This window comes from Carcharhinus amblyrhynchos, chromosome 5, assembly GCF_965287045.1.
Source record: "Carcharhinus amblyrhynchos chromosome 5, sCarAmb.v2.hapA, whole genome shotgun sequence".
NCBI lineage: Eukaryota > Metazoa > Chordata > Chondrichthyes > Carcharhiniformes > Carcharhinidae > Carcharhinus > Carcharhinus amblyrhynchos.
Genome location: NC_137328.1, coordinates 29910757 through 29937387, shown reverse-complemented (window position 1 = coordinate 29937387; position 26631 = coordinate 29910757). Strand labels below are relative to the sequence as shown.

Below are 26631 nucleotides of genomic sequence, written 5' to 3'. Positions count from 1 at the left end.
GGGTTCAAGCACTTATGTAACTGGCACAACTAGCCTATGTTACAGAAAATGGTACAACACAGAATTCGTAAATAGGAAGGCAACTGCAGATAACTATTACATTTCCACTCACACATCTTTTTTCTAATTTTATTTAAAAAATACAAGATGTCAGCTATGGCTCATCAGTAGCACATTTACCTTGGGGTCAGAAGGTAGTAACCCACTCCAGCCTTTATCACACGAGAAACTGGCTGACATTTCATACCTATCAAAGCTATGGTCTTTCAGACAGGACATTAACTTTAGGTTGGATCTGCCCTCTCAAGTGGGCATAAGATCAAATAGTGCTATTTAAAGAGCACACCCGGTAAGCCTTACATCAGTGGTAGGGAAATCATTGGAGAGGATTCTTTGAGACAGGGTTTATTCCCATTTGGAAATAAGTGGACGTATTACTGAGAGGCAACATGGTTTTGTGAAGGGGAGGTTGCGTTTTAAGAACTTGATTGAGTTTTTCGAGGAAGTGATGAAGATAATTGATGAAGGTAGGGCAGTGGACATTGTCTACATGGACTTCAGTTAGGCCTTTGATAAGGTCCCTCATGGCAGACTGGCGCAAAAGGTGAAGTTGCATGGGACCAGAAGTGAGCTGGCAAGGTGGGTACAAAACTGGCTCAAAGAAGACAGAGGGCAGCAATGGAAGGGTGTGTTTCTGAATGGAGGGCCGTGACAAGTGGTGTTCCTCAAGAATCAATGCTGGGATCTTCACTGTTTGTAATTAAAATGTAATGAATTGATTAATAGGTTTGCAGACAACACAAAGGTTGGTGGATTTGCGGATAACGATGAGGACCATCAGAGGATACAGCAGGATATAGATCAGTTGGAGACTTGGGTGGAGAGATGGCAAATGGAGCTTAATTTGGACAAATGTGAGGTAATGCATTTTGTAGGTCTAATACAGATAGGAAATAGACAGTAAATGGCAGAACCCTTAAGGGAATTGATAGGCAAAGAAATCTGGGTGTACAGGTACACAGGTCACTAATAGTGCAATGATGGTGGAGAAGTTAGTCAAGAAGGCATTTGGCATGCTTGCCTTCATTGGCCAGGGTACTGAATTTAAAAATTGGCAAGTCATGTTGCAGCTTTACAGAACCTTAGTTAGACCGCACTTGGAGTATAGTGTTCAATTCTGGTCGCCACAGTACCAGAAGGATGTGGAGGCTTTGGAGAGGGTACAGAAAAGATTTACCAGGATGTTGCCTGGTATGGAGGGCATTAGCTATGAGGAGAGGTTGGAGAAACTTGGTTTGTTCTCAATGGAGCGACGGAGGTTGAGGGGACATCTGACAGAAGTTTACAAGATTATGAGGGGCATGGACAGAATGGATATTCAGAAGCTTCTTCCCACAGTGGAAGAGTCAATTACTAGGGAGCACAGGTTTAAGGTGCAAGGGGCAAGGTTTAAAGGAGATGTATGAGGCAGATTTTTTTTTTACACAGACAGTGGTGTGTGCCTGGAACTCGTTGCTGCAGGTGGTAGTGGAAGCAGATATGATAATGACTTTCAAGGGGCATCTTGACAAGTGCATGAATGGGATGGGAATAAAGGGATATGGTCTCCCAGAAGGGTGGGGGATTTTAGTTAAGTTGGGCAGCATGGTTGATGCAGGCTTGGAGGGGCAAAGGACCTGTTCCTATACTGTAATTTTCTTTGTTCTACCCTTTCAACCAACAATGAGCTAATCATTATTGAATTACTGCCACTTTTCCCAATATTACAACAGTAACTACACTTTAACAATACTTCATTGACTGTAAAGCATTGAGTATCCTGAAAGACACTATATTAATGAAATGTATTTATTTACCAGCTCATTGGAACTCTGCAAATCTCTTCATTTCAGAGCAGTGGCTACCATTTATTAAATGCTTCTAAAGCAAGCTGCCAAAATGTGATTTAGCATGTGATTCATACTAACTTTACTGCACCAAGGCAATAACAAACTAAACAACTAACCCTACTCAGGGGTGCGTAAAGAATTTTTAATCCATTTTGGAAGAAAGGCACAGAATGGGTGTCACAGTGGTAAGCACTGCTGCCTCACAGCACCAGGAACCCAAGTTCAATTCCCGGCTTACACATTCTCCCTGTGTCTGCGTGGGTTTCCTCCAAGTGCTCCGGTTTCCTCCCACAGTTCAAACATGTGCGGGTTAGGTTGATTGGCCATGCTAAATTGCCCCTTACTGGCAGCAAGATTAGCACGGTAAATACATGGGATTATGGAGATAGGGCCTGGGTGGGTTTGTGCAGGCTCGATGGGCTGAATGGCATCCTTCTGTATTGTAGGGATTCTATGAAAGAGGACCTTCATTAATATAGTGTCTTTTGTGAGAAGAGTTTCACTCGAGGGCCCTCAGTTTGATGCTTCATCTGAAAGGCAGCATCAACAGGTGCAAAGCATCAGCCTTGATTGTGTACTCAAATCTCTGGTTTGGGACTTGAATCCACAACCTTCTGACTCAAAGGCCAGAATGTTATCAGAGTGACAGCTGACATATAAAGCATTTAGTTTTATGGAAGTCAGCAGCCTAACAATCCAGGTGTGATATTAGTTATTTTCCTTTAAAATGGATACACAAAGAATAAAGAAAATTATAGCACAGGAACAAGCCCTTCGGCCCTCCAAGACTGCACTGACCATGCTGCCCGACTTAACTAAAACCTCCTGCCCTTCCAGGGACAATATCCCTCTATTCCCACCCTAATCATGTATTTGTCAAGATGCCCCTTAAAAGTCACTACCGTATCCGCTTCCACTACCTCCCCCAGCAACAAGTTCCAGGCACCCATCACTCTCTGTATAAAATATCTGCTTCGTACATCTCCATTAGACCTTGTCCCTCGCACCTCACATCTGTACTCCCGAGTAATTGACTCTTCCACCCTGGGAAAAAGCTTCTGACTATCCACTCTGTCCATGCCTTTCATAATCTTGTAGACAAATGTGAATTCTGGCCTGACAGACAGTTAAGATCTCAAAACCATTTCTGTAATGGAGTGCCAGAAGTCACTACTTACGTCTCATGAGTTCCAAAGAAGAAAATGGGGTATTTATTTGTCGAAGATTTTACTGCTCCATCAGCAAAATCATCAATCTGAAACAAAAAGACATTTCCTTTAGTCATCAGGTCACAAGCTGTAAAACACCAGTGATAACAGTACTTTGTTACAAAGCATTGCTTGAAAGATTGATGTAACTTATCTAACACGAAGAGAGAATTCTGGAAAAACTCAACAGATCTGGCAGATCTGTACTTCTAATGGATTCAAAACATTAGCTCTGTTTAGACCTGATTCTAACTGAATATAGTATGGAGTTGACCTTTGCCATTATTAATTCTCAAAGCTTTCCAGCACAACTCTGTTCAGTCTACAAGGAATTGATTTCCTGTTCCTGAAACAAGGTAGAACAAAAGGTTAACTTTAGATTTCCAGTCTTCGACTGCACCCAGAGGAAATTCCTTTGTCAACTCTATATCCAGAACAGGTGGTACAACCCAGCAGACAGAAGAATGTATGTGGAAATATTAAAACATTTTATGAACTTAAAAAGAATCATTTCTGGGGTATAGACATCACCAACTAGATCAACATTTACTGTCAATCCTAGCTGCAATTCTGGTGTTGATGGGGCATAATTCTTGAACTGGTACAATCCTCGGGGAGCTGCGCTCATAATTTTTTTTAAAATTCATTCATAGGACATGGATGTCACTGGCTGGCCAACATTTATTGCCCATCCCTAGTTGCCCGAGAGCAGTTGGCAGTCAACCACATTGTTGTAGGTCTGGAGTCTCATGTAAGCCAGACTGGCTAAGGATGGCAGATTTCCTTCCCTAAAGGACATTAGTAAACCAGATGGGTTTTTCCAACAATGTTTTCATGGTCATCAGTAGAATCTTAATTCCAGATTTTTTTTATTGAATTCAAATTCAAGCTACAGTGGCAGGATTCAAACTCATATCCCCAGAACTTTAGCTGAGTTTCTGGATTAATGGTCTGGCGATAATACCACTAGGCCATCACCCCTCTCTCCTGTTGAATAGAATTAAGATTTTTACTTAATAACCATAAAGATGATGTGAGCATGATTGCCCTTGACATCAGGCAGCATTTGATTGAGTGTATCATCAAGGAGCCCTAGCAAACTGGAGTCAATGGGAATCAAGGTCCACCACTGGTTGGAATCATACCTGGCAAAAAAGATGGTTGTGATGGCTTGAGGTCAATCATCTCAGCTCCAGGACATCACTGTAAGAGTTCGTCAGAGTACTGTCTGAGGTCCAACCATCTTCAGCTGCTTCAATGACCTTCCTTCCACCATAAGGTCAGAAATGGGGTTGTTGCTGATGACTATAGTGTTCAGTACCATTCACGACTCCTTAGATACTAAAGCAGTCCACATCCAAATGCAGCAAAATCTGAACAGTCTCCAGGCTTAGGCTGACGTGAGAACTAACATTTGCACCAGGGAATGACCACCTCCAACAAGGGAGAATCTAACCATTGCCCCGACATTCAATGGCATTACCATCACCGAATCCCTCCCACTATCAACATCCTGGGGGTTACCATTGGGGTAACTTAACCGGACCAGCCACTACCAGAGCAGATCAAAGGTTAGGAATCCTGAAGCGAGTAACTCATCTCCTGTCTCCTCAAGGTCTGTCCATCATCTACAAGACACAAGTCAGTAGTGTGGTGGAATATTCTCCACTTGCCTGGGTGAGTGCAGCTCCAACAACACTCAATAAGCTCGACACAATCCAGGACAAAGCACCCTTCCACATTCAATTCCTTCATCACTAACAAAGTGGTAGCCTTGTATACTATCTACAAGATCCACTAAGGTTCCTTAAGTAGCAGCTTCCAAATCCATGACCATTACCATATAGAAGGCCAACAGCGAGATACCTGGGAATGTCACTATCTGGAAGTTCCCCACTAAGCCACCCACCATCCTGACTTGGAAACATATTTCTGATTCTTCAGTGCTGCTGGGTCAAGATCCTGGAACATCCTCCTGAACAGCACGGTGGGTGTAGCTACATCACATAGACTGCAGCAGTTCAAGAAGGTAGTTCACCACCACAGTGGCTCACCACCACAGGTAGTGGTTAGCATTGCTGCCTCACAGCGCCAGGGACCCACGTTTTTTTCGGATAAAACAGACAGGTTACTATCCATATGGACGCGTCTGTGTGGGTTTAATGGGAACATAAGAATTAGGAGTAGCAGGAGCCATTTAGCCCCTTGAGCCTGCTCTGCCATTCAGTAAGATCATGGCTGATCTTTTCATGGACCCAGCTCTACTTACCGGCCTCCTCAAAGATGTGCGGGTTATGCTGACTGGCCTCTTAGAGTCAAGGGGGACCAGTAGGGTAAATACATGCGGTTATGGGAATAGGGCTAGGGTAGGACTGTTGCCGGCACAGGCTTGACTGGCCTAGGGTTCTATGATTCTGAAAGGCAACTAGGTGAGCAGTAAATGCTGGTTTAACCAGCAGCATCTACATCATAAATGAATAAAAAAAGGACTGGTGATGCATGTCAAAGTCAGGATGATGTGCAACTTAGAGGTTGGTGGATATCACAGCTTTAGGAGGAGCTGTCAAAATGAGTTCTCCCATAGGTTAGATACTACACCTCTTGAGACCAAGCTCCGAATCCAATCCAGAATAACAATGAACATTTCTTCTATTGGCTGCAAGGGGCATAATGAGAGATGAATTTGAGAAATTGCAGTTTAATTCTTTTGTAGACATATAATAGAAAATGCCTCCAAATTTAGCAATAAACCTCAATCTCATTCAGAACAGCTGCTGGATTTATAAATTGGTGATACTAGAGCAAGAAAGAGGGAGCTTTGTAGAACGTGCAATTAATTAGCAGGTAATGTTCTACACTGGTCAGTGTGAGGTGGTATATTGGGAAGTCACTTATTACTTGCAGGGTACAAGTCTGGGTAGGGTTGGAGAACAGAGGAACCTGAGAATACAGGTGCATTAATGGCTGAAAGTTGCATCAGTTAGTAAGGACTTTTTTTTGTTGAAAACCAAGCACTAAGCTATGGGGATTTTACAAAATAAGGAAGTTATACTAATTGTGTATTGAACCTTATGCATGTCTGGTCAGCATGTTATAGAAGGATATAGGGTACTGGATACACTGCAAAGAAGATTTACAAATATAATGTCTTAAATGTGTGGGTCTCTTGAAAAAGGAGGTTGAGCAGTGATCTTATAGAGAGGTCTTTAACAATAGAGTGGATGCAGAGAGACTGCTTCACTCTTCTGGAAAAGAGCATAACTTGAGGCCATCAATATAAGATAGTGACTAAGAAATACGATATGCAATTCAGGGGAAACTTCTTTATCCAAACATTGCTATAAGAACGTCAAAAGCAACACCACAGTGAGTGATTGAAGTGAATTGTACAGGTGTACCTAAACCATGTAATCCAGACAAGCGTGAATGGGGGGGTGGTATGGTTATGAAGGTAATGTTTAGATAAGAAAAGATGGGTGGGCTCAAGTGGAGCATAAACACCAGCATGGTTTTGTTCCAAGTTTAGTACATTGAGTCCTTACATAAAAACTCTAGAAAAGATCAAACCGGCCCTGGTCGAAAAAACTTTGGGACAGTAAGATTACACAGTAGATAGTACAAAGTAAAATAAATGCTTTGTGAGAATGGAGACCTGTTGTTTTGGAGGTTAGGCAGCTAAACAGGGAATTCTCAGACCTGCCCCACTGGAAGAGAATTAGCCTCGAGTGTAGGTTACTTACTCACTCTTTAATCCACATCACAAAACAAGTTCAATCCATAATATTTGATTTTTCATTGTCCTTTCAATCCTCAACTGTTTTACTGGGATGTACCTACTGATCAGTATTCACTGATCCAGCAAATGTCCTTCAATAGGACCGTTTGTCAGTGTTGTTTGAGATGCTAACTTCCAAAGGTTTTCAAATATTTAAATATGGAATCAAACCAACATTTCTTAGTATTGCACATCAGTTGTGGTACAATAAGTGTTAATACGACAGGTAGAGTTTCGATTAATTGGACGCTACTGAGATAAGAATAGGTGGATCAAATGACAGAGGGCCTCGATGCTTTACAACACAAGCTACAGGAAGCATACAAAAGGAACGCTAAGCAAAGAAGGATATATTATATTAATAAGAAAGATTGCTTTGGCAGTATGGTTCCTACCCGAAATACACAACTGACCATTCTGTAAAATGCGAACAGCAGCTACAAAAGTCAATTTTAATCCGTAGTATAGCAAGTTAACAAGACTCCACGTGCAAATCGAGGTATCCATTTATTTCAGCACCCCGCCTCCTTCTTCAACGACACCGTGACATTCTGTAAGCGTGAACATGCATTGTAAAACTGCCTTTAAAAAGTCAGTAACTCCCACAAATAAAAACTCGTTTTTTTTTAGAAGGGTTTTCTCAGCATGCATTTTGAGGCTCGAATAAAAGACTATTTAGAAACCCAGCAATTCAGCAAAAATGTTTTTGAACGGTGCAACACCACAATGACAGAGGCCGCCAGCCTGGAGTTGCATTTGGCTTTCTTGTCTTCCCTCCACCGCATGCATCACTCACCCTAGCTGGCCAGTGAGGGTAACCCTTCATCTTGGCGAAAATCAACTCCCCGGCTTTATATTCGCGAGTCATGGCCTCTTTGAGACGGGACAAGAGAATGGAGACGCGCCGCCAACCTTCACAAATTCAGCGAGAGGCCTCACTCACTTCTTAGCACTGCTGCCGCCTTTGCTTTTTGCTCGCGGCTGCAGGAGAGAATAAAGCGCGCGCGCTCTGCCCGGGGAACGTTCTATTCTCGCGCGCGCTCTGCCCGGGGAACGTTCCAACCAGCCTGCGAACCGGAGTGCGCGCACGTAGCTGCGGCTCTCGCTCTTTCTCCCGCGCTGTCCTCATGGCGACTGCACCACGCAAAACAGGGGGTAATACTTAGTGGCCACGCATCATTGCAGGTTAGTGGACTTCTCTGAGGAAAGACATTATCAAATAGGGTTAAGAATGTGCATATTTTTTAAAAAAAAGTGTCAAGAGCTGAGGAAAGATTTTGTACCATGACGATTTTTTAAAAAAACATCTGCCTCTCACCCTATCCTGACATAGTGTTCCCATCATATAAAATTTTAAAGTATGCACAGATTCGTAAGATCCTACAGTGCAGAAGGAGGCCATTTGGCCCATCGAGTCTACACTGACCACAATCTCACCCAGGCCCTATCCCCATACATTCATTCTAGTTAGTCCTCCTGACACTAAGGGACAATTTAGCATAGCCAATCCACCTAACCCGCACATCTTTGGCGTATGGGAGGAAACCGGAGCAAACCCATACAGACACGGGGAGAATGTGCAAGCTCCACACAGTTACCCAAGCTGGCAATCAAATCCTGGTCTCTGGCGCTATGAGGCAGTAGTGCTATCTATTGTGCCACCATGCCGCCTTTGTTTTTGCGTCCATTACAGGTGCCCCTGGTTTGGAATTTTGCATTAATGGTCTAAGTTTCTCAAGATAATGACCAATTATGAAAATAATTTGGCCCATATTAAGACTCTTTTGCAGCATTTATTTTTCATCTAATTGCAGGAAAGTTATGTCCCAATCCCAATACTAATTTGAAAAGTACATTCTAAGTTATGTTCACCTTCCACTTCAAGAAAAAATACTGACATTAATCTTATTACCTTTAACTATTTTTATCTTCTGTCTTCAGCTTAAAATAACATTCTGGATTTACATTTTATATAACATTTATTGACTTGCAACCTTTATAAAATTCTTTGCAAGTTGGAAACAACAACAATCTGCAACAATTTATATAGAATCTTCAACATAGTGAAATGTCCAGGTGCTTTTTTTTGGAATGTAATAAGAGAAAAGTTAAAATTGAGTCAAAATAAATATTGAGGGTGAATAAATCTTGCTGACACTTCAGAGATGTTAAGTCAATGTTCAGCCTGCCCTCTAGGTAAAAAACAAAATCCCTTAGCAATACTGGAAAGAAGTATTTATCCATAAACCAACACCACAAACAAAATATCTGGCCACTATCAAAGTGATGTTTGTAAGACCTTGCTTTGAGGTAATTGACTGAATTTTTTACAATACAACATTGACTGCACTTCTGTAATACTTAATTGGGATGCTCTAAATTTGTGAAAAGCACAATATAAAATTGTCTTTAAGGTTGGTAAAGGAGACAGTTTTTAAGTATTGCCTTAAAGAAAAAAGGTGAAGAGGTTTTGGGAACAGAATTCCAGATCTTAGGACCTAAACAGTTGAAGGCATGACTGTCAATAGTGGGCTAAGGGAAAGGGGATGCACAAAAGACCAAAGTTAAAGGAATTCAGAGGTCTTCAGGATTGGAGATTACAGAAATATGGGGGGTGGCTTAAGCTATAAAGGAATTTGGATATAATAATGGGAATTTTAAGATTGAATCATTTATTAAACAGGAGTCAAGATAGATCTGCAAATACTAGGTGATGGATGAATGGAACATGATGTGTGTAGGATACGTTGAGCAGAGTTTTGGATAAACTTATTTTTAGAAGGTGTAAAATGGCAGGCTGGCCAGCTCGATATAAAAACACAGATAGGATTTGAGCAGGAGTTGGACTGAAATAGGAACCCAGATGGGTGACGTGGAAATGAGTGTTTTTTCTGATGGCAAGGATATGGAGTCTGAATTCCAACTCTGAAATTCAGAGTTAAGGTTAGTGTATATGGGGGCTTCTCTCGAAGCTATGTATAACTATTAAAGCGATTACAAAGACTAAAAATGCAGTGTACTGATGTTGAAGATGTGACTTTATTTAACCAAATGAACGAATGGGAGAATGATGTCAGGAAATACTATATTCCAATTGAGGCCTAACTAAGGTTCTATAAAGCTGTAACATGACTTGCTAATTTTTAAGCTCAATGTCCCAGCTAATGAAGGCAAGCATGCAGCATGCCTTCTTGACTACCTTCTCCACCTACATTGCCACTTTCAGTGACCTGTGTACCTATACACCCAGATTCCTCTGCCTATCAATGCTCTAAGGGTTCTGCCATTTATGGTACATTTCCTATCTGTATTAGACCTTCCAAAATGCATTACGTCACATTTGTCTGGATTAAGCTCCATCTGCCATCTCTCCGCCGATGTCTTCAACTGATCTATACCCTGCAGTATCCTCTCTGATGGTCCTCATTGCTACCCGCAAATCCACCAACCTTTGTGTTGTCCGCAAGCTTCCTAATCAAACCAGTTACATTTTCCTCCAAATCATTTATATATATACGTATATTATAAACAGCAAAGGTCCCAGCACTGATCCCCAAGGAACGCCACTTGTCACAGCCCTGTATTCAGAAAAGCACCTTTCCACTCCTACCCTCTGTCTTCCTTGACTGAACCAGTTTTGTATCCACTTTGCCAGCTCACCTCTGATCCCATGCGATTTCACCTTCTGTACCAGTCTGCCATAAGGGACCTTGTCAAAGACCTTACTGAAGTCCAGCCTCTGCTCTATCCTCATCAATTATCTTCATCGCTTCCTCGAAAAACTCAATCAAGTTCGTGAGACATGACGTCCCCTTCACAAAACCATGTTGTCTCTCAATAATATGTCCACTTATTTCCAAGTGGGAATAAATCCTGTCTCAAAGAATCCCCTCCAATAATTTTGCTACCACTGATGTAAGGCTCACCGGCCTGTAATAATCTAGATTATTCTTGCTACCCTTCTTAAACAAAGGAACAACATTGGCTATTCTCCAGCCCTCTGGGACCTCCCTTGTAAGAAGCCTCACAACACCAGGTTAAAGCCCAACAGGTTTATATGGTACCAAATGCCACTAGCTTTCGGGCCAATGAAAGCCAGTGGCATTTGCTACCAAATAATCCTGTTGGACTTTAACCTGGTGTTGTGAGACTCCTTATTGTGTTTACCCCAGTCCAACGCTGGCATCTCCACATCATGACCTCCCTTGTAGCCTACAAATCTGTTCCTCTATCTCCCGCTGGCAGTTAGGCGGCCAATAATAAACCTCCAACAATGTGACTACATCTTTCCTATTCCTGAGCTCTATCCATATTGCCTCTCTGTAAAAGCCCTCCGAGGTGTCCTCCCTGAATACAGCTGTGATTTTTCCTTAACCAATAGTACAACTCCCCTATCCCTTTTACATTTTCCTCTATCCTGCCTGAAACATCTGTATCCTGGAATGTTAAGCTGCCAATCCTGTTCTTCCCATAATGAAGTCTCCGTAATGGCAACAACATCGTAATTCCTAGTACTAATCCAAGCTCTAAGTTAATCTACCTTACCTGTTACACTTCTCGCATTGAGACAGGTGCACTTCAGTCCACCAGACCCTCTTTGATTAGCAATCTCACCCTGTCTGCTGTTTCTCTGTGTCTTACAGGCTCTGCTCTCTGGTTTCCCTTCAGCTAATCCACCTTTGCTTTGGTTCCCACCCCCCTGTCAAATTAATTTAAATTCTCCCATGTGACACTAGCAAACCTCCCAGCCAGAATATGTATGCCCTTCCAGTTTAGATGCAGCCTTTCCTTCTTTCCAGGTCCCATCTGCCCCAGAAGAGATCCCAATGGTCCAGGTATCTGAAACCCTCCTTCCTACACCAGCTGTTTAGCCACGTGTTGAGCTGCATTAGCTTCCTATTCCTAGCCTCACTAGCACATGGCACAGGAAGTAATCCTGAGATTACAACTCTAGACGTCCTGCTTTTTAACTTTCTATCTAACCCCCTAAACTGCTGACACAGAACCTCATCACTCCTCCTACCTATGTCGTTAGTACCAAGGTATACCATGACCTCTGGCTGTTCACCTTCTCCCTTCAGAATGCTTTCTGTCTGTTCAGAGACATCCTGGTCCCTGGCAACATACCATCCTGGAGTCTCTTTCACATCCACAGGAACACCTACCTGCACCCCTAACTATAGAGTCCCCTATAATTATTGCTCTAGTCCTCTTTGTCCCTCCCTGTTTAACAGAGCCAGCCATGGTGCCACTGCTCTGGCTGCTGCTGCTGCTGCTGCTGTTATCCCAAGATAGTCCATGTCGCTCAGTAGTAACCAAAACAGTATACTTGTCGGACAGGGGGATGATCATAGGGGATTCCTGCACTGGCTACCTGCCCCTTCTGGTGGTCACCCATCCATCTGCCTGCACCTTGGGTGTGACCATGTCTCTAATGCTATGACGCTTTCTGCCTCCTTCATGCTCCTAAGTGCATTCAACTGCTGCTCCAACCTATCCATGCATTCTGTAAGGAGCTGCAATTGGTTGCATTCCTACAGACATAGTCGTCTGAAACGCTGGAAGCATCATGGGTCTCTCACATCTCGTAAGTGCAACACTTAATCCCACTGACCAACATTTTGAGCACCAATTAAATTATTTGAGAAAATTTATAAAATTCTTACCTTCACTTTTACCTTCTCATAAGTGACCTTTTTTTTTCCAAAAATATATTTTATTCATAAAAATCTCAAACTGTTGCAAATCTACATGGCTTTGAATTGCAAACAATGCAGAATCAAAACATTTTTACACTTTTATACAAATTACAGTCATTACATTTCCATACTAAAGCACAGTTTTTTTTATTCCAAAAATATACTTCATTCATAAAAATCTCAAATAAACTATTGCAAATCTACATGGCTTTCAATTGCAAACAATGCAGAATCAAAACATTTTCACAGATTTATACAAATTACACTCATTACATTTCAATACTTAAAACTATATTCATGCCTCAATAAATTACTGTGTGCCGTTATTGCTCAGATTGGCACACAGTTACGCAGATCGAGGGTATTCTGCAGTTCCCGGGCCCTCGGTCTGCCTCTGTTAAAAGGCCTTATGGTGTGGCCTTTCCCCATTGTGCCTTTGCGGCGGCTGCCTCAAGCTTCAGCGCGTCCCTCAGCACGTAGTCCTGGACCTTGGAATGTGCCAGTCTGCAACACTCAGTCGAGGACAGTTCTTTCAACTGGAAGATCAGCAAGTTTCAGGTGCGTCCTTCACCGAGTTGATGACCTTCCAGCAGCAGTTGATATTTGTCTCGGTGTGCGTCCCCAGAAACAGCCCATAGAGCACAGAGTCCTGCGTCACCGAGCTGCTCAGGACGAACCTCGACAAATACCACTGCATCTCACTCCAGACCTTCTTTGCAAAGGCACATTCCAGAAGGAGGTGTGCGACCGTCTCATCAGCCCCGCAGCCACTTCGAGGGCAGCGTGCGGTAATGTTGAGACCTCGAGCGTGCATGAAGGATCTGACGGGGAGTGCCCTTTTCACCACCAGCCAAGCCAGATCTTGGTGCTTGTTTGTCAGTTCTGGTGATGAGGCGTTCTGCCAGATGATACTGACAGTCTGCTCAGGGAACCATCTGACAGGATCCGCCGTCTCCTTTTCTCTCAGGGCTCCAAGGACGATATGCGCTGACCACTGCTTAATCGCCATGTGGTCAAAGGTGTGTTTGCGGAAAAATTTCTCCACGAAGGACAGGTGCTGCGGTACGGTCCAACTACTCGGAGCGTTCCGTGGCAGTGTAGCCAGACCCATCCTTTGCAACACGCGGGACAGGTAGAACCTCAAAAAGTAGTGACACTTGCTGTTAGTGTACCGAGGATCTACGCACAGCTTGATGCAGCCGCGCACAAAGGTAGCCATCAGGATGAGGGCGGCGTTGGGAACGTTTTTCCCTCCGTTCTCTGGAAATTTGTGCATCGCTTCCCTCTGGACGCGATCCATCTTTGATCTCCAGATAAACTTGAAGATGGCCTGCGTCACTGCTGCAGCGCAGGATTTGGGGATAGGCCACACCTGCGCCACGTACAACAACACGGACAGCACCTCACACTGGATCACCAGGTTTTTCCCTGTCATGGAGAGGGAGTGTTGCTCCCACAAGCCCAGTTTCTGCCTGGCTTTGGCGATGCCCTCATCCCTGACCTTTTGTTTGGTTAGAGGGTGAGGGAGGAAAACACTAATGTAATGTTTTGGGCTTACCACTTCTTGACACCAGATCTTTTCCTTCCTACTTCATGATAAATGTTGCTGGTCTGACTTCTCCCAGAATGCACCAGTGAAATCCCTCAGCAACTTCTAGGATGTGGGGGCTTTGGAGAGGGTACAGAAAAGATTTACCAGGATGTTGCCTGGTATAGAGGGCATTAGCTATGAGGACAAATTGGAGAAACTTGGTTTGTTCTCACTGGAATGACGAAGATTGAGGGACGACCTGATGGAAGTCTACAAGATCATGAGAGGCATGGACAGAGTGGATAGTCAGAAGCTTTCTCCCAGGTGGAAGAGTCAATTACTAGGGGGCACCAGTATAAGGTGCTAGAGGCAAGGTTTATAGAAGATGTATGAGGCAGAATTTTTATGATGTAGAGATGCCAGCGTTGGACTAGGGTAAACACAGTAAGAAGTCTCACAACCTGGTGTTGAGAGACTTCTTACTGCAGATTTTTTACATAGAGAGTTGTGGGTGCCTGGAACTCATTGTCAGGGGAGGTAGGAATACAGTAGCAACTTTTAAGGGGCATATTGACAAATACATACATAGGATGGGAATAAAGGGAAATGGTCCCCAGAAGGGTAGGGTGTTTTAGTTCAGTCGGGCAGCATGGTCAGTGCAGGCTTGGAGGGCCGAAGGGCCAAAAGGCCTATTCCTGTGCTGTAATTTTCTTTGTTCTTTGAAACCCTGCACTCAAGATACAGAATGCGAGCAGCCTGATATCTATCTAAAGAACACTGCCCCTATTAAGGCAATTATACATTCCCAAAATCATATTGCTTACTTTCCGGAGGGCATTATCCAGTAAACATTAATAGAAATCAGTCAATAATTATTCTGCCATTAACTCCAGCCAATAACAACACACATCATGACCTAATGGGATTTAATTTGTTATTAAATTATGGATGTTGCCTCCCTTCTGTTGCCCAGCAATATGGGATGCTGGACAGTGAAATGGGATAAAAATTCCCACCAAATTGAACCCACGTGAATTTCATCCGACCCTGAGAAATTCTTTATGTCTGCTTGCCACCTGCATTATCTCTCGGAGTTGTATGATCCTATTCATAAGGTTAACGTTGGTAGCCATCTTGTTCCCGACCACTGCTGATAGCATTACTGCTTTCAGTGAATCTATTGTTTCTTCCCTCTCGCTGTAATTTGTCACTAACTGAAGTTTCACAAAATGTAACCAAAAGCCAAATGCATTCATCTTGTAAATTCAAAATACATGTTTTAAATGAGAAATATTTATTAACTATACAGAGCTGTCTTCTGTGGCAACAACCCTGATTGGCTTACATTCCCATAGTCCAAGATCATTCATTCTAAAGTTAGTATCGTGTTAGTGTTCCTAAATCTATGGTTATATGTTTATTAGTCTAATTAGCCCCCCCCCCAGAGCTAATTAGGATTAGAGGTTATGACTAGTTTGGTTCAGGCCAACATTGGGTAGGAGAATGGAACAAAACAGGTGGTGTAAATGTTAAATAGCAGTTAAGAATGTCAGAACAGAATCCTATGGCATACCATTGGTTGGTGCCCTTTTTTTCCTGTTCTCAGTTCTGGTTTACATACAGATGATCCAGTTGCTAAGAATGGAGTTGAGAAGATGGATCATTGTTCTGTAAGGTAGAATGGTGGAGAGTTTGAAAAACAGTCCATATTTTCATACTGTGACAAATCCTTGAGTGCCACAGTGATCCTGACTTGGTGCTGAAACCCTGCATTTGATGCATTTGTTTGCTGTCATTATGGGTGCTATGGAAGTCTAGTTGCCCCTTAACGATGGTTGGCTCAATGATTTGGGATCAGTCTATTGAATACTCTCAAACTCTTTATAACAGGTGTAAAGTACGGAGATGGGGCTGGGGGCTTCAAGTCTTCTTTCCCTCCTTCAGGAAGATTGTTATTTTAGACTCCCTCCAGATAGATGGAATTTTTCCAGTTGCCAGTACCTCAGAGAAGAAAATATCAGTGATTCCAAACATGTGGGTGGGGCTTAATGCACCTGAAATTTGCAGCTCTGACTGTGCATGCACAGAAAAAGATAATGATAGAATGGTGCTGTCTTGCCACATCCTTCCTGGGCCAGATAATGGTGCCCCTGGCTTCCATAGACATTGCCCTACCCCCACGTTACTGACCGCCTTATCCCCCTGTCACCCAGACTGATCGTGGGCCTCTCTCCCCATCCTCCCAACTGATCACAAACAGAGAGACATCGGACCCCACCCCCCAGCTGATGACAGGCAGAGTGGCAGTGAATCTCCTGCTCCCCCCCCACATTGATCTCAAGCAGAGTGGAAATGGACCCACCTCCCTCCCACCACTGCCCCCACACCGCCCCCCACCCCACCAATCTCAAGCAGAGGGCTGTCGGACCCGCCCCCCCCCCACCCAAACTCAAGCAGAAAGCCATCAGAGACTCAGCACTTATCTCCTCATTAACCCTCACTGATGGAGCACCTCAATTGGACTCATATGGAGCATGTTTGTTTCGAGCTGATTCCAGATGGGTGAATGCGGTGGTAAGGGGGGAAAGCGCCGGTAAAGTTGGCCGTGCAGCCCATTAAGTCAACTTAAACATGAGCGGATGTATTTAAATGGCTGTAGGCCTGTTTCAGGTGCGGTCCCGATTGCGGACATTCTTGGCCTTGGTAAAAGGGGAACCAGCACAGAGGCGGGCATGGATCATGCTAAGCACGTCACACCCAACTTTACAAAGTTTTCGCACCTGAAAACGGGCACAACACGATGGTAAAATCAGGCCCATAATGTGTCAAATAATGTGTCTATTGTGCAGATGTGAAAAGAGTCTTTTTCATAGTCCCAGAAGAGACACTATCAGATTGTTTTGGCAATATGCCTATGGGAATGGATTTAGGATAGAAGCATCTTTAGCAACATAACAACAAGGAAATGAGCCTTGCCAAAGGGAAAAAATCCGGTATTAATAAGGACAAATAGAATATTGTTATATCTAGTAGTGCATCACAATTAGCTGAGGTAATCGTTCATGTTTTGGACTGACATGTCAACATGAAATGAAATTGAAGGTAAGCTAATTAGAAGGAGTATCTAAGATAGCAGAAGGCATAACTATACTGTATTTTGGCTCAGTGCCTTAGATCTTTGGAGGGCTCTTGTAGCGCTGAGCCAGAGATGTTCAATGATCTGACAGCTGTAGATTAATGTTTTGTTTGTCTTGTATGTTTTTTATGTTTTAAAGAAATTTTAGTTATGTCTTGACAGAGACCTTATCTTTGCAAGTTTATTTTTAAGTAATTTTTAAGTTTTTAAGAAATCAGGCCAGCATCAAAGAATCCCCCATTACAATATTATTCTCAGCATAAACCTTACTCATTGACGCACATTCACATCTCTGACCCTTCCTGCCACACTCCGCTTGTCTTTTCCCACATTGTTGTATGACTCAATTGCCATGACTTTGCTCTTTGGATTTCTAAATCTTTCTTCATCCAAATTCTCCCTCCATTCTGTTAGTTTAAAGCCACATCGACTGCCGCAGTTATACAATTCACCTGGCCACTGGCCCCAACCCATTTTAAGTGGAGCCTATTCCCACAGAACTTTTTTCCGAGTATAGGTGCCAGTGCCTTATTAATTGAAACCCTTTCTTCGCACATCACTTCTTGAGCCATTTGTTTAATTTTCGAATCTTTTTGACATTATGCCAACTGCTGCATGGCTCAGGTAATAATCCAGAGACAGTTAATTACCTTTGAGGTTCTATATTTTAATTTGAACTTTAACTGCTCAAACTATCTCAGTAGAATATCATTCCTAGTTCTACCTACACCATTGGTCCCTATGTGAACTATGTCCTCCCTCTCCCACTCCAAGTCTGTCACCAACCATGAGGAGATGTCCATAACTCTGGCATCTAGCTGGCAATACAACCTACAGAGTTCTTGGTCTTAGCTGTAGAGAACAGGATCTGAATATACTGTCTCCTATCACAACAACATTCCTTACTCCCCTCCCCCAGCTTGCTGACCCTATGGTGCCATGGTTGGTTTGCTCGTCCATCTTGTTCTCAACAACACAGGTAAAAGGTACCTTGTACTTGTTGGTTAAAGTCAAGAGCTGAGATTCTTCCATCACCACATGCTAGTTCTCCATACCTGCAGTTCTGTCTGATGTGGAGGTGCCGGCATTGGACTGGAGAAGTTTCACAGCACCAGGTTAAAATCCAACAGGTTTATTTCGTAGCAAAAGTCACTAGCTTTCGGAATGCTGCCATTCGTCAGGTAAGTGGCTCACCTGCCGAACGGGCAGCGCTCCGAAAGCTAGTGGCTTTTGCTACCAAATAAACCTGTTGGATTTTAACCTGGTGTTGTGAGACTTCTTATTGAGTTCTGTCTAACATACAGTGATGGCAGAATTTTAGGAGAAAAATTCTCAGTGTCAAGCGAGTGAAAATGGGAGAGTTTCAGATCTGGTTTTTTGGTTGAATCTAAAATCAGAATTTTATGCACTTAGACAAGTAAAAATTGGGCTAGACTGTTGTGAGCAACTAGATGGAGTGGGTGGAGTTTAACTTGCCAGCAAGTATGTAGCTCAGATCAAAGCAGTAGTATCGACATGCTGTGTTTGGTTGAAGTCATTAGGTGACATTTCAGCTTCATTTGAAACAATTTTTAAAAGTGGCATCTCGGCCTTTTGACTAAGATGCAAATGAGATCAAGCCTTGGAGGAGTAGCTAAACCTATTCCAATCAGCTTGGATCATGTAGACCAAGCCCAAGACAGGAGGTGAGAGCCCTGTCTTGTCAGCTTGGATCGGGAATGTCTCAACTTGTTGAGACTGAATTGGACTTGATTTGATTGAATTAGAATAAAAATTTGAAAAAAAGAACTAAACTGCCAGCTCTCCTGACAGACTATCCACTCCCCCCCCCACCACCACTAGGTGAGGATACAGCCTACCCCCCATGGACATCGGGGACCCACCTCCACGTTACTGATGAATTAACCTCACTGGAATGCTCCGACAGGTGTGTGATGCATTCAAACTGCCTGCAGCCGATCTGTCTTAACAAGGGAGAGCTCCATAAAAGCCCCAAGGATGGACAGACAGGCAGGCAGTGCAGGAAGATGGCTGCAAGGAACCCCGTTTCACTGATGTGGAGCTAGGCAGATTGCTGGATGAGGTGGAGAAGAGGGACACCCTATTCCCCCCCGGAGGGATGCTGCCCCAGGGGAAGGGATGGCAGACCAGTCTGGGAGATGGTGATAGTGACTGTCGGTGCAAGGGCACTGGTAAGGCGAACTGGAAACCAGCGCCAGAAAAAACTCAACAATCTAATTCAGGCAGCAAAGATGAGTGTTAAACCTGACCTAGCATCTTCCCCACATGACCCCCAAGTCTCCTCATCCCCAGAATCCTGCATGCTTCCAGCACCCTGACCCCCCCCAGCACCTCCCTACATTCGTTCCTCCCTCCCTCCCTTCCTTCCCCCCCCACCCGCCGCCAAGCAGCTAACAACCCTTGGCCTAAGACAGGGGCTGGTGTGCCCAAAATCTGTGTCCTCACCCAATTTGAGGAAAGGGGCCTGGAGCCTGCGGGAGAAGAGGGAGCCCGCACAATCAGTGACAGCATGGGCAGCTAGAGCACAGAAATGAGCACCTACCAATCCTCCACTCGTTGGAGATATCTCAAGTGAGTTGCGTGCAGCCCTCGTTCTTGTCCCTCCCTAGCACTCAATCTGCCCTGTGTTGCAGGAAAGCACCCAGATGCACCCAGCCCCTCTGCCTTTGCAGCTGCTCCCCCCCCCCTCCCCCCTGCCCCCCACGTACACAAACATCCTCCCAATGATAGCTCAGAAGACTATTTGGAGGAAAGTGATAATGAGACCTCTGAAGCTGGCACCAGTCACATAACCTTCCATCTCGCAGTTCACTATCCTAGAGACGATCACATCGGTGGGTCAGGTTAGTGGCGAGGCAACTGGGACACTCTCTGATGTGCACCACACAATGTACATCGGGTGGAGGAGGGAACGTTAGAGGCCTCTGGCAGATGGAGGCCTGCCAGAGGCAAGGACTCAGCTGGCCCCAGGCTACATGCTGGACCTCTGCGAACAGTTCTCCCTCAGCTGCTGGAGATGCAGCTACAGAGCTGGGGACTGCTGGAGGGGCTGTCAGTAAGTCTGGACCAACTGTGAAGCTGTTGGGAGGAGTTCCAAAGCTTTCAGGTGGAGCAGCTATCACCAGTCTTGCGTGATTCCTAAGCCAACATTGCAAAAGGTTGGGGTCCAAGGTGGAAAGCCTGGGGCAGGAAATTGTCATGTGGAGATGACAGCATTGGGCTGGGATAAACACATTAAAAAGCCTCACAACGCCAAGTTAAAGTCCAATAGGTTTATTTGGTAGCAAAAGCCACTAGTTTTCAGAGCGCTGCCCCTTCATCAGGTGAGTGGGATTTCAGTTCACAAACAGGGCATATAAAGACACAAACTCAATTTACAAAATAATGGTTGGAATATGAGTCTTTACAGGTAATCAAGTCTTAAAGGTACAGACAATGTGAGTGGAGAGAGCGTTAAGCACAGATTAAAGAGATGTGTCTTGTTATCAGCCAGGACAGTTAGTGAGATTTTGCAAGCGCAAGAAAGTTGTGGGGGTTACAGATAGTATGACATGAACCCAAGATCCTGGTTGAGGCCGTCCTCATGTGCGGAACTTGGCTATCAGCCTCTGCTCAGCAACTCTGCGTTGTCGTGTGTCGTGAAGGCCGCCTTGGAGAATACTTACCAAAGATCAGAGGCCGAATGCCTGTGACTGCTGAACTGTTCCCCAATAGGAAGAGAACACTCTTTCCTCCCAGGCAAGATACCCTGTTTGTGAATTGAAATCCCACTCACCTGATGAAGGGGCGGTGCTCCAAAAGCTTCTGGCTTGTGCTACCAAATAAACTTATTTGACTTTAATTCGGTGTCAGGAAATTATCACCATGAGTGGCAGGGTCCAAGTGATGGCCGAGTCGCAATAGGCCATGGCAGAGTCCAGAGGGCCACAGCTGCATCACAGCAGGCCACAGCTGAAGGCCTCACAAGCTTATTGAGATTCTGCGGCCCATGATTCAGAGGCTCGAGATCTTGCAGGAGAACCAGCCTGACAACGCCAAGACTCAATGGGCTATGGCAGCAGCACTTGAGAACGTGGCCAATCAGAGAGTCATGGCTGAGAGGCTGCAGAGTGTTGCCCAGTTTCAGTGGGAACTTGCTGCTGCCATTGACAGATGGCCCCAGACTCGGGGGGCCGTAGCTGAGGGCTCGCACACCATGGGCTGAACACTGGTGGGCCTCCAGGACTTCTGAATCTCAGTACACAAGCACCACTGTCCCATGGAGTGACTCAGGAGCCGACAAGAACCATCCTGGGGCCTTCCACCCAGGAGACTGCAGCTATGGCTACACCTTTCTTATTCCCCCCATCCTGATACCAGGACATCTGAGTGGCAGCAGGATAAACAGGGTGGCATCAGTAAGTCTGTGACACCTGAAAGCCAGCCAGGTCCCTCAAGATCTAGGCCCTCCAGAGGATGATCGCCAAGGTAATTGCAGGCCAAGGGGCATGGTAGGCAGCTGGCCACCTTCACCTCTGATGTACATCTGGGAGATACTGAAATGCAACGCTAGGCCGTGTAGAGTTAAGAAGTTGTAGCATCACCAAGATGGCATGGGTGAAGAAGCAGACCAGTTAGATTGAGCAGTTAAGCACCGTTAAGTTTCCCTTCCAATTATTATATATGAGCACTTAGTTTGATGACACAGTTATTGACATCAATAAATGTTATTGCACTCCACAGCTGTGAGTAAATTGTCTCTGATTAGCCTCCAACAGGGATGACAGTACCCCAAACTTCATCAGAGGGGCTCTGCACATTGATGTCCATGGGGAAAGGTCCTTAGCACATCGCTACTGTGGAAATCAAGGCCCTCAAATCATTCACTGGGTACAGCAGGTGGCATGAAAAGAGGCACTGAGTTACAACATCTACCATGGCAACGCCAGAATGAAGGAGAAATTCACCCCTCCCCGCCCACACCAAGACCCTGCATTGGTGTTTACTGCTCCCTTACCACCACTCAGATGTGGGCCCAGATGCCAGCATGCATGCAGAGCTCAAGTAGTAGTCAGACTTGATTGCACCAGGGCAGCATCACATAGTGCCCTGATGCATCACATGGTGCATTGGCACATGCGAGGGGGAGCGCGAGGGCGAGTGCGCGCGCAGGGGAGGGTGAGCGGGCGAGGGCGTGCACGCGGGTGGGCAAGCGGGCGGTGGCGCAGAGGCGAGGGTGCAGGCGGGAGGGCAAGGGCGAGTGCGCGTGCAGGGGAGGGCGAGAGTGAGTGTGGGAGAGGGCGGGGATGGGGGATGGCGAGTGGAGGGAGGGCGAGAGCACGGGGGAGGGCGAGCACGCGCGCGGGCGGACGAGGGCATGCGCAGGTGAGGGCGGGGGACAGCAAGGGCGAGTGCGCTCGTGGGGGATGGTGAGGGACGGTGAGGGGGAGTGCGAGGGTGAGCGCATGCGAGCACACGAGGGAGAGGGCGGGCGTGGGGTGGGCAAGTGCGTGCGTGGGGAGGAGCGCGCTGGCGAGTGCGAGGGCGAGCGAGGGGAGCGTGAGGGCGAGGCTGAGCGCGCGCGCTCGTGGGGAGGGAGCGAGGGACAGCGTGAGCGCCGGAGGGGGGCGCGAGACCGCGCCAGGGAGTGTGCATCTCCCAACTCCCAAATGATTATCAGCCACTTCCTGCCTCCAGTGGGCACCTTCCTCTCCTGCAGTAGCCAGTGATATGGGCTAGCCCTGCTGTGCCTGCAATTCTTCCGCCTCCTCCATCAGCAAGATCAACAGGTTACATGATATACACCATCACATGGGAGGTGGGGGAGGGGATCGGGAGGGTAGCAAAACTCTGCCCATCCCCCATCCCAAATTCCCCATCCCAACCCCCCCATCCCAACCCCCCAGACTAGACTGACATATATGTTCACACACACACAGTGTGTGTACAGGCCCAAGCCAGCGCTGTTTTACAAGGCCCGAGGATGCAGCGCTGCCGGTTATGAGGCTTTCACCTATTTCCCCCATCACCAACATTGCTTGCTGCTGCCAGCGCTCAGACCTGGGTCAGCACTGAAACCCTGAGGTCTGACCGTGTGACTCCCCCCACTCCCCAACTCAACCCCCCACTCCCCGACTCACCCCCCCCACTCTCTGACTCAAGCCCCCTCCCCTGACTCAAGCCCCCTCCCCCGACTCAAGCCCCCTCCCCCGACTCAAGCCCCCTCCCCCGACTCAAGCCCCCTCCCCCGACTCAAGCCCCTCCCCTGACTCAAGCCCCCCCCTTCCCCTACTCAAGCCCCCCGCTTCCCCTACTCAAGCCCCCCCCCTCTCTCTCCAGCACGGAGCCCTACCTCGTCACTCATCTTTGATACTGCTGTGTTTGAAGCAGTTATTTTAGTTGCTGGTTATAGCTGCTACGAACGAGGTCATTAAGTCACGTGAGGTGGGATGATTGTGAGTGAAGCTGGTTAATGAGATTAGATGAAAGCAAAAAATGCAAATTGACGTCTCACCCGTTTTGGGTAAGCCCGCAATCACGCCCATTTTTTTGTTTGCTGGTATGATGGGAATGGACATGGAAGCAGGCACCATTCTGTCTATTTGGCTAACTCCTTATTTTACAACCTTAACTCACCAAATGACGTGCACGATAAGATCGTAAAACCATACCCACTGCCTCCTGGAACAAAGTGTCCTTGCAACTCTCTTCCACTTTGATGTCTCATAATGTCTGAAGCACAGATTCCAGCTCAGCAACTCTGAGCTGAAGTTGCTCAAGCTGCACATATGGTGAATATGGTTGTCCATGACAACAGTGCATTCCACAGATTCCCACATATTGCAGTCATGGCACATCACCATTCTTGCGATGTCTGGTTAAGCTTATTTATTTAATTAGTCAATTGTCAATTTAGTTAGCTAATATAGTAACAAGTTACATTTTCATAGCTTGCAGACAAAAAGATGAAAACTCATCAGCTATTGGAGATTTGGTAATGTGTAATGAGGCAGACTTGATAAGGGAACTTAAGGAGGCAGTGACCATAATATGATAAAATTCACCGTGCAGTTCGAGGAGGAGAAACTGGAACTGATGTAATGGTATTACAATTGAGTAAAGTCAACTTCAGAGGCATGATGGCCAGATTGGGAGAGGAGACTAGTCGGAAAGACGGTGGAACAACGATGGAAGGGGTTTCTGGGAGTAATTCGGGAGACACAGCAAAATTTCATCCCAAGCAAAGAGAAGGACACGAAGGGGAGGATGAGGCAACCATGGCTGATGCGGCAAGTCAGGGACAGCAGAAAGCAAAAGAAAATGCATACTATGTGGCAAAGATTAGTGGGAAGCCTTTAAAGACCAACAGAGGACAACTAAAAAGGAAATAATGGGGAAGATGATGAAATATGAGGTAAGCTAGCCAGTCATATAAAAGATTGCAAGAATTTCTTCAGATATGTAAAGAGTAAGAGTGGATATTGGACCAGTGGAAGATTATGCTGGAGAAGTAGTAGTGGAAAACAAAGAAATGGTGGAGCAACTGAATAGGTAGTTTGTGCCAGTCTTCATGGTGGAAGACACTAGTAACATGCCCAGACTTCAAGAGAGTCAAGGGGCGGAGGTGAATGTAGTGGCCATCACTAAGGAGAAGGTGCTAGGGAAGCTATAAGGTCTGAAGGTGGATAAATCGCTTGAACCAGATGAACTACCCCACAGAATTCTAAAGGAGGTATCTGAAGAGATAGTGGAGGCATTGGTGGTGATCTTTCAGGAATCACTGGAGTCAGGAAGGGTCCCAGAAGACTGGAAAATCACTAATGTAACACTCCTGTTTAAGAAGGGAAGGAGGCAAAAGGTGGAAAATTACAGGCCAGTTAGCCTGACCTCGGTCATTGATAAGATTTTAGAGTCCATTATTAAGAATGAGATTTCGGAATACTTGGAAATGCATATAAAATAGGGTGAAGGCAGCTTGGTTTCAACAAGGGAAAGTCATGCCTGACAAATATGTTAGAATTCCTTGAGGAGATAACAAGGAGGTTAGACAAAGGAGAGCCATGAATATTATCTACTTCGATTTCAAGAAGACCTTTGACAAGGCGCCGTACAGGGGGTTGCTGAGTAAGATGAGAACCCATGGTGTTAGAGGCAAGGTACTAGTATGGATAAAAGATTGGCTAACTGATAGAAGGCAGAGATTAGAGGGACAGATAGCATTGAGGAGGCAGGAAGGCTGCAGAAGCACTTTTGGGCAGGTTAGGAGAGTGGGCAAAGAAGTGGCAGATGGAATATAACAGATTATGCACTTTGGTAAGAAAAATAGAGGCATGGACTATTTCTTAAATGGGGAGAGAATTCAAAATTGGAAGTGCAAAGGGATTGTGCTCTCAGCCAGCGTTTGGGCAGCTTAAGTCCCAATCCTTCCCCTATAGGCGGGAAACTGTTTTTGAGGGTTTTTTAGTGTTAAGTGGATAAGGTGGCAGATTTGTACCTGCTCAGAAATTGATACATTTTCACATTCACCGTTTACTTAGAAGGTCACCCCCAGTGTCTGCAATGGTGGGGGGAGAGGATGCTAGCTGCTGGAGAGGTGCCGTTTTGGTCTTTTCTGTGTGCATGCATATTTGGGCCCTCTGAGCCGAACTATCAAGGTGATTTAGGCCCACCCTCACTACTGGCGAGAAACGGATTGAAAGATGTTTTTTTTACTACACAGACTGCATGAGATTTGACTTATGGCCTCACCGAAAAAAAAGGACATGAAACTCCCTTTTTCACAAATTTTTTCGTAAGATCACTCCTGTGAGATTTTTAAGCTCTAATTTGAGGAATGAGTACAGAATAATTCTTCATCCTCATTAAACAGACAATACTTAATGTGAGATTTAGTAGAACCAATGAAGTTTATAGCACAAAAGCCAGCTGTTTAGTCTGTTATGTTAATAATCTGATTTATAAGGTTCTCTTTGTACGATTTTACGAGCTGGCGGTTCCCAGTAACTTGTCACTGCTACAAGGGCAGATGCTCCGACAGGGAGAGGTGGCCAAACAAAAAAAAGAGCGTCAGGCAACTGCTGCTGTGGGACCAGAGTCACAGAATTCTTTGGTGGAGAAGCCCGATCCACAGGTGTATGATGATGTATTGACCACAATGCCAGAGTGTGTGGAATTGATACATCTGAGTGATGCTGAGGTTTAAAAGTTTAATTTTTATAGGCAGGTTTCATAAACTTAGCTTGTTTTTGGTTAGAAGGTTGAGACGTGATCCGATTGAGATGCTTAAGATGATGAGAGAATTTAACTGGGTCTTTACTATGGAGCTATTTCCTCTGATGGTTGAATCTAGAATGTAGAAGCACAATCATAAGATTATATCCAAGCCATTCTGGA

General features: G+C 45.2%; 1 protein-coding gene and 1 long non-coding RNA gene across 3 annotated transcripts in view; one reads left to right on the top strand and one right to left on the bottom strand.

Annotated features, from left to right (window-relative positions):
• Positions 1-7926, bottom strand: part of psip1a (PC4 and SFRS1 interacting protein 1a) — a 62322-nt gene extending 54396 nt beyond the window's left edge. Inside the window, exons 1-2 of one of the 2 annotated variants that reach the window (XM_080188558.1) lie at positions 7669-7926; positions 3068-3144 (exon numbers count right to left, since the gene is read on the bottom strand). In XM_080188558.1, the coding sequence (XP_080044684.1) occupies positions 3068-3144; positions 7669-7740 (149 nt within the window). In that variant the 5' untranslated portion in view covers positions 7741-7926. Of the gene's footprint in view, positions 1-3067; positions 3145-7285; positions 7412-7668 lie in introns of those variants that run through there. The other variant, XM_080188559.1, reaches the window with a different exon arrangement.
• A 60-nt stretch (positions 7927-7986) lies between these two features.
• LOC145342932 (uncharacterized) overlaps positions 7987-26631 on the top strand; it is a 38121-nt gene continuing 19476 nt past the window's right edge. Inside the window, exon 1 of the long non-coding RNA XR_013886662.1 lies at positions 7987-8057. This is a non-coding gene — a long non-coding RNA (uncharacterized LOC145342932). The remainder of the gene's footprint in view (positions 8058-26631) is intronic.